Source organism: Erinaceus europaeus, chromosome X (assembly GCF_950295315.1).
Source record: "Erinaceus europaeus chromosome X, mEriEur2.1, whole genome shotgun sequence".
NCBI lineage: Eukaryota > Metazoa > Chordata > Mammalia > Eulipotyphla > Erinaceidae > Erinaceus > Erinaceus europaeus.
Genome location: NC_080185.1, coordinates 24,827,981 through 24,840,750, shown reverse-complemented (window position 1 = coordinate 24,840,750; position 12,770 = coordinate 24,827,981). Strand labels below are relative to the sequence as shown.

At 41.1% G+C, this 12,770-nt stretch overlaps 1 protein-coding gene across 1 annotated transcript in view; it reads right to left on the bottom strand.

Annotated features, from left to right (window-relative positions):
- The window catches only part of GPC3 (glypican 3), a 465,788-nt gene that overhangs the window by 141,948 nt on the left and 311,070 nt on the right, over positions 1 to 12,770 (bottom strand). Inside the window, exon 5 of the mRNA XM_007517010.2 lies at positions 11,856 to 11,981. Within this exon, the coding sequence (XP_007517072.1) occupies positions 11,856 to 11,981 (126 nt within the window). The remainder of the gene's footprint in view (positions 1 to 11,855; positions 11,982 to 12,770) is intronic.

Sequence of the window (12,770 nt, the reverse complement as noted above, 5' to 3'; positions counted from 1 at the left end):
AAGGGAGAGAGACAGAGACAGAGACAGAGAATGAGAATATCTACTTGAGGGAGTTGGGTGGTAGTGCAGCGGGTTAAGTGCATGTGGCTCAAAGTGCAAGGACCAGCGTAGGATCCAAGTTCGAGCCCCAGGCTCCCCACCTGCAGGGGATTTGCTTCACAGGTGGTGAAGCAGGTCTGCAGGTGTCTATCTTTCTCTCTCCCCTCTCTGTCTTTCCCTCCTCTCTCCATTTGTCTCTGTCCTATCCAACAATGACAATATAAATAACTACAACAACAATAAAAAAACAAGGTCCTTGAACCCAGGTCCTGTGCATTGTAACATGTGTGCTTAACCAAGTAGGTGCACTACCACACAGCCCCTTTCTCTCACTCTCTTTCTCCCCTTACCTCTCAATTTCTCTCTGTCTCTATCCAAAACAAATAATTTAAATTATTTTCATATATTTATTGGATAGAGACAGCCAGGAACAGAGAGGGAAGAGGGATGAAGAAAGGAAGAGAGACACCTACAAGACTGATCCACCATTTGCAAAACTTTCTCACTGCAGGTGGGGACAGGGGGCTTGAACCCAGATCCTTGTCTATTGTAACATATGCGCTCAACCAGGTGTGTCACCACATGGCCTCCTCTCTCATTCTCTATCTCCCTTTCCCTCAGTTTCCCTCTGTCTCTATTCAAAATAATAATTTTAAAAATTCAAATTAGTTTTACTTATTTACTGGATAGAGATAGCCCAAAATCAAGAAGGAAGGGGGAGATAGAAAGGGAGAGAGACAGAGAGACACCTGCAACACTGCTCATCACTCGCAAAGCTTTCCCCCTGCAGGTGGGGACCAAGGGCTTGAACACGAGTCCTTGCACATTGTAACATGTGTGCTCAAGCAGGTGCTCCACCACCCGGCCCCATAAAGTATTTTTTAAAAGGGAGAACTGAGCAAGTAGATGGGATGTGGAAGACCTCCCTCAGTTTCTATCCTTCATGTCTTCAAGACTGGGACTAAGAAATGCTCCTGAGCCCTGGCTCCAGCACGATTTCTGTATGGTTGATACCTATGTAAGTCCTCAATCATATGACTTTGGGACATGTTTCTTTTCTTCCCTGTGTCCCTTTCTTCTTTTTAAATATTTATTTATTTATTTTCCCTTTTGTTGTCCTTTTTATTGATGTTGTTGTTGTTGGATAGGACAGAGAGAAATGGAGAGAGGAGGGAAGACAGAGAGGGGAGAGAGAAAGACAGACACCTGCAGACCTGCTTCACTGCCTGTGAAGCGACTCCCCTGCAGGTGGGGAGCCAGTGGCTCAAACAGGATCCTTCCTAAGGTCCTTGCACTTTGCAGCCACGTGCGCTTAGCCCACTGTGCTACCGCCCGACTCCCAGTCCCTTTCTTCTTGACAGTGTATCTACAGTTTACATGTTTGCTTGTCCACCAGTGTCTTCATGGGTTATTCCCTATTGAAAGCTGAGTAGTAGATATGTGCTAGTGATTTAATGCCCATTATGATGAATACTGACAACCGTATTGCACTGTATATTAATTCTTCAACATGATAAATACCGACCCAACAGAAACTGTATTATAATATATAAATGCATCAAGGTAATATCTTGTATGCCTTAAGTCTACATGATGTTATATGTCATGGAATCAATAAAAGAACTAAATTGAAATAAATTTTAATAATAAAAATAACAAAGTTGTATATATGCTGCCTGATCCCTTTGGGGGAAAAAAGTCCTCCTCCTATAAATCTGAAAAACAAATCAACATATACATCAAGTAACAAGTAACCTAGTTGGAAACTAAAGCATGAGGGCGCTATAGAGCAAACACAGCTTGTTTAACTGGGTTGTCCTGACATGGTGGGAATAGCCCTGCAGAGGGGTAAGTATGGGGCTGAGCATGTACTTGCTCCTGCATACAAGCCTTTGCTGAAATGTTTTTATCACCAGATTGAATATATGAAAGGCCTTTCCATTTTCCTATGTAAGCCACTAAAAGAAATATTAGTGTTAGGGCCAGCAAGATAGCTCAAGGGGGCAATGCACTTGCTTTGTCATGCACATGACCCAGGTCCCAGCCTGCTCCTCATCATACAGGAGGAAACTTCAGTGCTGCAGTTTCTTTGTCTCTATTTTTAAAAAGATTTTGTTTATTTATTAATGAGAAGGACAGGGAGGGAGAGAGAGAGAGAGAGAGGGAGAGAGAAAGAGGGAGAGAGAGAGAGAGAGAGAACCAACCAGACACCACTTCAGACACCACTCCACTCTGGTACATGTGCTGCTGGGGATTGAACTCAGGATCTCATGCTTGAGAGTACAATATTTTATCCACTGCACCACCTCCTGGACCACTCTCTGTCTATTTCTATCAGAAAAGGCTGGCCTGGTGCAATAACAACGGCAAAATATTGATAAAAGACAAAAAAAAAAAGGTGTGAGTCATAGAAAACTGCTTTTCCCACCTCTTCGAAGATCTTCAAAATACAGTGTTTTAAAAACAGTTGTATTATAAAAAACAGCATCTGTTATTTTCCCTTATCCTACCTAGAGCATAGCGGAAAAGTAGTCATTTTGTTCGACTCATTTTTACATTATTTTATACGTATCAGGTGTGGGTGTTAAGATTTCCCTCATTCATTCCTACTTGTTACATGGCAGAATTTATGCTTCCAATCCAGGAGAAAAGAGAAAAAGAAAATTATAGTCTCCTTACCATACTTTTCTGCAACACTCAAGCAGTTCTGAGCCTAAGAAATTCTGATAATTAAAATACTTTGTGTATTCCTACTCTGGTCATTCTTTATTAAGCAAAGAGACCCTGGTGACACATTACAGATGTGGAAACACCTGTCTGAATATCTGAATCCAAACTGAGTGTGTATGCATTGTATCTCTACAGAAATGGGAGGTAAGATTTCACAGGAAGGAGAACAGGTACCTTCCTTGCAATTTGTGCCTATGAATCTCAGGGAATTATTCTCTAAATGCCAAGGGCCCCATGCATTCCACCAAGAGGCCCTGGGTCACTGTGAAAAGAATACAAGGTGTATTTTGACACAAACAGGACCCAAATGGTGTGTAGAATTATCATTCAGGCTCACGGAGCCAGATGCATTACAGAGGAGGAACAAGACTGTCCAGGACTGAATCACACAAAAGATGAAAACATTACACCACAAAGTACAGGACAGCAGGTTGTTGCAAAGGGTCATTTCATTCAACAGTTATTATAATGATGAGAAAAAGAGCATATTTCCAGTTGGGGGGGGCACTGTGTGGAGTTTGCAACTCTCCTCTTACCTTTGGGGTTTTCTTTAGATTTTCTGTGATGGAAGTGTGTCCTGTATGATATGGGGTACCACTTTGTATCCTGAGCTACTGGGGTGGCTCTGACCACCTGAGAACCTGAACTAGAGTATGTGAGTTGGAGAATGAATGAACAAATGCATATACATTGAATAAATGCATATACTTAATACTTGTTTATATTAATCAGACGGTGGTAAAACACACGTCCTTATATGTCATTTCATTTAAAGTTGTAGTCTTCAAGAATTTATAGATGATGGGAGGTGAGGACAGACTGAAGAAGTCATTGTGAATGTATGATTGCTAAGCCTCTAAGTTGCCAGGGAAATCTATCAATAAATAGATTATTGTAGGAGACATCCTAAATCTGGGAAAGACTAGCTGATACAAGGATGAGACAATTGCTCTGAAGGATAATTTCTTGCAAGTGGACATAGAGATGAGGCTAGGTGAAGGGAAGCCTAGAGTGTAGGTGGTAGTCAAGGATGGGGGAAAGGTGGTGGCTGGAAGGCCTGAAGGTTTGGCTGTCCTGTCCTTAAGGTAAACACCACCCAAACAGAACGCAAAGGTTATAGGAGAGGTCTTACAGAACAGCAGTTGTTGGGGTTCATAAAAAATCAATGAGTGGCAAGTCAGGCGGTAGCACAGCTGGTTAAGTGCATGTGGTGCAAAGTGCAAGGACCAGTGCAAGGACCAGCGTAACTGGTTCTAGCCCCCAGCTCCCCACCTGCAGGGGAGTCAATTCACAAGTGGTCTGCACAAGGTCTGCAGGTGTTTATCTTTCTCTCCCCCTCTCTGTCTTCCCCTCCTCTCTCCATTTCTCTCTGTCCTATCCAACAACGACGACATCAATAACAACAACAACAACAATAAAAAAACAAGGGCAACAAAAGGGAATAAATAAATATTAAAAATCAATGAGTGGAGGTGCTATGATATAGCTCATGTTGGAGGGTGCATGCATTGGCATGCGTGAAGCTCAGGTTTGAACCAGGGACACATCACATGGGAGTACTTAGGTGCTTCTCTCTCTCTCTCTCTCTCTCTCTCTGTGTGTGTGTCTTCTCCTCTTCCTCCTCCCCTCTTCCCCATCCCTCCCTCTCCCAACTTGTCTATTTATTTATTTATTTATTTATTTATTTATTTATTTTACCAGAGCACTACTCAGCTCTGGCTTATGGTGGTGTTAGGGATTGAAACTGGGAAATGAAAGCCTCAGGCATGAAAGTCCTTTACATAACTATCAAGTTATCTCTCTAGCACTTGCAGTGTCCCCTGTCAGAAAAAGTCAGCCTGCAGCAGTGAAGCCCAGGTGTTTTTGGATGAGAACAAAGTAAAGAAACAACCCAAAAGGGGAGAACTGGTGACCATATATACAAAATGTGCTATAGGCATTTAATGATGTATTCTTTGGCCATTAAAAGTAATGGCTTGTGAAACAGGCCAGCTGGTAAACTGGAACACTTATGTGCTTGAGGTTTCTGATTCAACCCTTAGGATTACATGTACTAGAGTAGTACTCTGATTTCTCTGCCTCTCAGCTTTATATCACATAAGACATAGAATAAACCTTGAAAAATAAAAGTAGTGTAGTGTCTATACATGTTATAAGCCTCAAAAACATTAAGCTGAGTGAATGATTCATTCTATACAATGTGTCCAGAATATCCAAATCCATAGAGACAGGAAGCAAATTAATGGTTGCTAAGGTTGGAGGAAGAGGGCACTAGAGAGTGACCACTAGTGGGTACAAAATTTCTTTTCAGTGGGATAAAAATGCCATGGGACTAGATAGAGCTAATGGAAGTACAGGATCTTAAATATACTAAGTGCCATTGAATTGTTCTTAAAAGGCTTAATTTAATGTCATGTGCATTTCATCTTAATAAAACACAGATTGTAGGGTACACACACACACACACACACACACACACAGGGATGCACACTTTCAGAACTAATGGACAGATACTTGGTTATACCTCTGAGAGCAACTCTTCACAGACTGATAGGGAAGGAGACTGACTGACTTTTTCCCCCTTATTAACTTGCCAACTCCTTACAGGGACAAATTCTGGGTTCTGTGTCAAACTCTATGTCCCATCCTGTGGACCCTGTGGATAGTGGGTGCTCAGTCTTTGTTGGGAAAAACATGAATTATCACATGTTGATTGTAAATTCACACTAGAGCTTCCCCTCTCTTACTAGGAGATTTTGAACTTACATAGGTTCAAAAGTGTCTTTTACAGTAATTAAATGATAGTTTGATTAAATAATCAAATGAGGCCTCCCTAGTACCAAAGGATACAGACAAAGATGAAGATTGAAGCCACACTATCCAGGTGTCTGAGCTAACAATTGTAAAGGGAAGTCTGAGGATGTATTTCTTCAACTATCCTCTCGCACAGACATCATCAGTGTCAATGCAGGCAAAGTCTATATTTATGTCCACTATTCACATCCTTCTATGGGCTCTTGGCCTCGGGGATTATCAAACTGAAATTCCTTGTGGTTTCACAAAGGTAAAAGTTGGAGGAATCTCTGCCTGTGGCAACTGTAGGAAGTCTTTGCCTGTAGGAAACATGGTGGCTCACATGAAAGACTACCTCTTACTAGACATGCTTGCATAATTGAAGATTCTCTGTAAAATCCTGCAAGCCAGGAGTTGAGCCAGGCAGTAGCACAGCGGGTTAAGCGCACCTGATGCCAAGTGCAAGGACCAGAATAAGGATCCTGGTTCAAGCCCCCGGCTCCCCACCTGTAGGGGAGTCACTTCACAAGCAGTGAAGCAGGTCTGCAGGTGTCTGTCTTTCGCTCCCCCTCTCTGTCTTCTCCTCCTCTCTCCATTTCTCTCTGTCCTATCCAACAATGGCGACATCAAGAACAACAACATTAATAACTATAACAATAAAGCAACAAGGGCAACTAAAAGTAATAAATAAATATATATATTTTTTAAATCCTGAAAGCCAATATTTTTCTCAGGCCAATGTTTATCTCAGGTGTGTTGATAGGAAGCTGAGGAGGATAAATGCTAGGCTAATGTGCTACTCTCTAAAACCAGAGGAGTGAAAATGTTCTCTTCAACTGATTGGATTCCTAAGAGATAATATAGCTACCTCAGATAATGTAGCTGACATGAATACTGATTAATGTTTCATTCAGCATTCATCTTTCCTTTTAATCAGGTGTCTCCACTAGCAACTCTCTTTCCCTTCAGGGATCCATGAGTCCCTGAATTTTTCTTTGCTAAATGTGAAATATTTTCAAAGGAATGCACATCTAACCTATTCACACAAACCTAACCTATACAAAAAGTTACAACCCACACCCCCTTTGACAATATGAAGTGATAACTGTTATTTAAGGCCAAATTAAATGAGAGATCTGCTGAATAGCTGCAGGAATGACACATGAAGCACAAAGTAGATCTTTATCAATGGTACAAAACAGAGGGCACACACGACTTCTGGCTAAAGAACTTCACATTACTAAGTGTATATTCCTGAGTAGTTTTTAAAAAATCTAATTTGATACTATCCCCCAGCTCCATCATTGCATTAGGTCAATAATTTAAGTATAGGTTAATTGTAACTGGAGGGTACAAACCAAGACTCACCCCCTGTACTGTATCACTCTTATTCTGTCTACACATTTATTTCCTTCCTCTGTTGTTCCTTCTTTGTTTAGATTCTCAGATAGCATATATTAAAAAGAAAAGCTGTTTGGGGGGAAAAAGGAGTTTTCAGAAATGTAAATAGGGACTGGGAATAATGGAATTTATCCATAATATACTATGTAGATATTTTATTGGTTTGTTCGGGATATTTATAGCTATCAAATTAAACAAAACAAAGTCAGCTAACAAAGTTCATTCTTGTGACACAAAATTACACTTGGAGAACTTTTGGGCTCCTTCAAATCTAGCAGGCTTTGGAGTCCGCCACTTAAAAGAAGAGAACTTTCTGAAATTTGGGGACATTGAATTCTGTGAATTTTATACTGTTGCTATTTGAATCAACATATATGGACCTTGAAAGAATCACACAAGTGAAATAAGCCAAGAGAGAAAAAGCAGAGACGGCAATTTCTCTCATATGTCAGGTAAAGCAACAAAAATAAATGTTTCTCACTAAACTGAAATAAATTGATATTAAAAAAATAAAAGGCTGGGGGAAACAGCATAATGGTTCTGCAAAAGACTTTCATGCCTGAGACCATAAGGTTCCAGGTTCAATCCCCAGCTTCACCAGAAGTCAGAGCAGAGCAGCATTCTGGTCATTCTCTCTGTATCTCTCTCTCTCTCTTTAGTCACTACCAGGCCACCCCATCACCTGGGGCCCTAGTCAGGGAGTTCTGGGATTCCTACACAGACATGATGGACCTAAACCTCTAACAGATCACTCTCACCACTCTCATTGCTCATCTCCATCAGGAACAACACATTGAACCTGGCCCTCAATGTGGATCAACAGTGGTAGGGAATGTTCCAGTCTCTGATGTGAGGTTGGATATCATACTCTGCCTGTTACCCAAGGATGATGAGACCTGAAATTGGTGCAGCCTGGAATATTTCTAGTCGCAACCACAGAATGTGAGCTCAGACCTATAGGGATGCAGAGGTTACATAGGTGCCTGTGCTGATGACGGGCCCCAGATAAAATTGATGGGGTTTACAGTCAACAATATTTATATGCTTTCCCCATATTTGGGAGCTATTATCTTCCCTGATCCAGATTTCTGGTCCTTTTTCCAACTATGGTACCATCCCCCCAGACAATATCTTAGGTCACCTGCATATTAGATATCAGGAGCAGACAAAAACTAGTTGGGTAATGGATCCCTTGGAATATAGCTAAAATAGACCTACTAGCTTTTTCCAAAACAGAGACCCCAAATTTTCATCTGCAATATTCCAGTCATTAGTTTCATGATTAGTCAACAATTTGCTCTGCTTTCTATCTTAACTGTTTTTCAGCCACCAGGTTCCAGATGATACCATGATGCCAACTGGATGTCCCTGGGAAGACAATCTCACCATGTATCCTGGAGCCCCACCTCCCCAGATCCCTGTCCCACTAGGGAAAGAGAGAGAAAGGCTGGGAGTATGGATCAACCAGTCAATGTCCATGTTCAGTGGGGAAGCAATTAAAGAAGTCAGACCTTCCACCTTCTGCACCCCGTAATGAGCCTGGGTCCATACTCCCCAGAGGGTTAAAGAATAGGAAAGCCATCAGGGGAGGAAATGGAATATGGAGTTCCAGTGGTGGGAATTGTGTGGAATTGTACCCCTCTTTTTTATAGTTTTTATTTATAAAAAGGAAACTCTGACAAAAACTATAGGATAAGAGAGGTACAACTCCACACAATTCCAACCACCAGAACTCCGCATTCATCCCCTCCACTGATAGTTTTCCTATTCTTTATCCCTCTGGGAGTATGAACCAAGGGACATTATGGGGTGCAGAAGGTGGAAGGTCTGGCTTCTTATCCTATGGTCTTGTCAGTGTTCCTATTTTATAAATAAAAACACTTTAAAAAAAAAAGCCATTTCCAGGCATGTGGTTTGCCTTGTTGGGAAGAAGAGGGGTGGATGGGGAAGGGAGAAAGAAAAGTTACATGGACTAAGCTTCCAGCCAGTCTATTAAAACCCTTATCTAATAGTTCAACAACGCTGTGATATGTCTGTTTTCCTCTTACAGAAGAAGACCCTGAGACTTTTTATACCACATCATTTCTCCAAAACCACACCCAGTAAGTAGAACTGAGATGCAAGCTCAACTTTATCTAGCCCAAAAGTCTTCCTTGTGCATTACATTTCACTGCTAATTCACTTCATTTATATAATAGCTAATCACCCTATGTATTCATGTTGTGTCCCTCCAAAAGATATACTTCTCATAATAGGCAACTTACTTGTTTTGTTCATCCTTGTATCGTACAGAATGCCAGAGCTAGAGGAGGTCCAATTTATCTCTTTTTTTAATACTTATTTTATTTATTTATTCCCTTTTGTTGCCCTTGTTTTTTTTTGTTGCCCTTGTTGTTTTTTATTGTTGTTGTAGTTATTATTGTTGTCATCATTGTTGGATAGGACAGAGAGAAATGGAGAGAGGAGGGGGAAGACAGAGAGGGGGAGAGAAAGATAGACACCTGCAGACCTGCTTCACCGCTTGTGAAGCGACTCCCCTGCAGGTGGGGAGCCGGGGCTCGAATCGAGATCCTTATGCTGGTCCTTGCATTTTGCGCCCACTGCGCTACAGCCCGACTCCCAATTTATCTCATTTTTAAGATGGGTAACCAAGACCCAGAGAAATTAAGTAACATGCCTGCAGTTAGCAACTAATTAGCAAAAGCTACAAAACTCAATTTTAGGTTTCTTCAGTATTCTCCTCGACAAAATGCCTAGATATTTTTGAAAGTGCATCAATTCAATATGACATCTAAACATTCTGCCCTCCTGACTTAATTCATTAATTGCAAGCTATTATTAACACAAGCAAAGCAATGGACCATTAACCCACTAGAAAGAAAGTTGTGTGAGAACAAAATTTTCCATGTTTTGTTCCTTTCAGAGTCACTGGAATTGACACGGTGCTTAGCCTGTACGTGCTAAATAAATGAATATACATTATTTCATTTCCTTTGCTAAGAGCAAATACTTCCCAGAAATTGAACATTAACAATTAACAATTGCTATACTAGCAAACATCCACATGATATCCAACATTTTAATGAAATTGCTGAGTGCAAAGCTATTCTCCCTCCATCTGTAAAATACTCATAAAACAGAGAAACATAATAGTATTTCATTCAAATGATTTCTATAAGGATAAATATAGTTAAGACAAAATCTAGCCTGGCACTGAAGTTCTCAAGAAATGGCACATACTAGTAAGACCATAACTCCTTTAAATCAATAGAACAAAAGAAAAAGGAGAAGGGAAAAGGAGAAGAATAAAAAGAAAGAAAGAGAAAAGAAAAAACAAAAATTTTACCCTTTAGACCTTTTTAATGGGTGGGGGAATGAATGGTTTACAATACTTTTTAAAACATTTCTGACTATCTGCTTCTCTATATTGCCCAAAGTTTGTCAGTTCTTCCCAACCTGACACCCGCCCCCCCCCACCATCTCTTATTTATTGATTGATTGGATAGAGACAGAGAGAAGCCAAGAGGGAAAGGCAAGGCAGGGAAAGGGAATGAAGAGCACCTGGAGTACTGCTTCTCTGTGAATCTTCCCCCTACAGGTGGGGACTGCAGTGGGGTTAGGGTTAATCCATGTGCACTGTGACATGTGCACTTTATCGGTGTGTCAACACCTCGCCCCCAAAGTTTGTCAGTTCTAAGGTGGCTATAATTCAGAGACAGCGTCTGGCATGTCATAGATGCTCATGTATATGTTTTTATTTCTCCTAGCAAAATTAATGGAGACAGAGAGAGGACATGATGAGCTTTGGAAATTTTTTTTTTGCCTCCAGGGTTATTGCTGGGCCCCATGCCTACACCATGAATCCACTGTTCCTGGAGGCCATTTTTTCCCTTCTGTTGCCTTAGTTGTTTATCATTGCTGTTGTTATTACTATTGTTGTTATTGCTGTTGTTGTTGGATAAGACAGAGAGATTGAAGGAGGAGGGGAAGACAGAGATTGGGAGAGAAAGATAAGACACTTGCAGACCTGCTTCACTGCCTGTAAAGTGACCCCCCCCCCCTGCAGGTGAGGAGCCTGGGGCTCGAACAGGGATCCTTATACCAGTCCTTGTGCTTTGGCACCATGTGCGCTTAACCCACTGTGTTACTGCATGGTCCCAGCTTTGGGAAGAATATAATATTATACTCCGTTTTATTCCCTTAAATTGCTCTATTTTGTTTATTTATTTATTTACTTATTTATCTATATATTTATCTATCAATGTATCTATTTTTTACTGTATTTATTTATGGGATAGACAGCCAGAAATAGAGAGGGTAGGGGAAGATAGGGAGGGAGAGAGAAAGAAAGACACCTAGGGGGTCGGGTGGTAGCACAGTGGGTTAAGCGCACATGGTGCAAAGCGCACAAACCAGCATAAGGATCACAGCTCCAGGCCACGGTTCCCCACCTGCAGGGGAGTCGCTTCACAGGTGGTGAAGCAGGTCTGCAGGTGTCTATTTTTCTCTCCTCCTGTCTATCTTCCCCATCTCTCTCTGTCCTATCCAACAACAACATCAATGGCAGCAATAACAATAACGACAACAAGGGTAACAAAATGGGAAAAAATGGCCTCCAGGAACAGTGGCTTCGTAGTGCACATACCGAGCCCCAGCAATAACTCTGGAAGCAAAAGAAAGAATGAAAGAAAGAAAGAAAGAAAGAAAGAAAGAAAGAAAGAAAGGAAGGAAGGAAGGAAGAAAGACACCTGCAGCACTGCTTCATCACTTATAAAACTTCACCTCTGTAGATAGGGGTTGGGGACTGGAGCCAGGGACCTTGTATATTGTAACATGCACACTCAACTACCACTTGGCCCCAATTGCTCTATTTCATAGGCAAACACCATTACCTCTCCACGAGTTCCTGTCCATTCCAGCAAAGGGTGTCATTTTCAGCCACAGGGCTATGGCTGCAGACGTAGCCAGGCAGAGCACTATAGAAGTTGATGAAAGATTTCAACTTCTGAATAAGCTCCCTGAAAGAGAAACAAAACATCTGTGCATAAGACTCAAGCAAACCCAGTCTGAGAAAAGTTTAATTTCCTTATCAGCATGACAGAAAGGCTCTGCCAAGCTGATTAAGCACTAAACGATTTTTAAAGACATTCTTAGCTAAAAGGTCACAATTAAGGTTTTTTTTTAATCTATTAAATGATACAGGGAGGGAGGGATTGCCTGCCATTTTAGCTGCTGTTCCTATCAGAAGAATGATTTAATTCCAACATCCCTTCCCCAACATGTTCCACTTCCATTTTTGCTCATAATGCTGTTACCTACATTCTCCAAGGTGCTGATTACAAAGCATGCTGGGACACTACATATCTTTTGGCTTCTGAATGTAATTGAGTACATTGATTGGAATTTACAATGCTATTACCCTAGAGATGGCCCCTTTCCATATAGATGCAGGCTAATAGTTCCTGATCAGAATCACAGGGTGTGCAGAGCAGTATAAGCTCCATGAAATTCTCCTGAAAATATAGTCAGAGAAACTCGCATCTGCTGGAGAGGGAAGGCTTCTTTGTTCTTTGTATATTGTAGTTTCTATGGGGGGGGGGGGCAGGAAGGATAGGAAGCCAATATATTTTATTACTTATTTTCTTTGGCTTTAGTGCTATATATGATTATTAAAAGTGTGTATGTATGTATACAAGAGTGAGAGAAGGAGAGGGAGGAGGGAGAGTATGCATTATATATGTAAATATGTATAAACATGCAGACATATGTATCCAACCCATTATCTTGTCTCAGATGTACATGGGCAC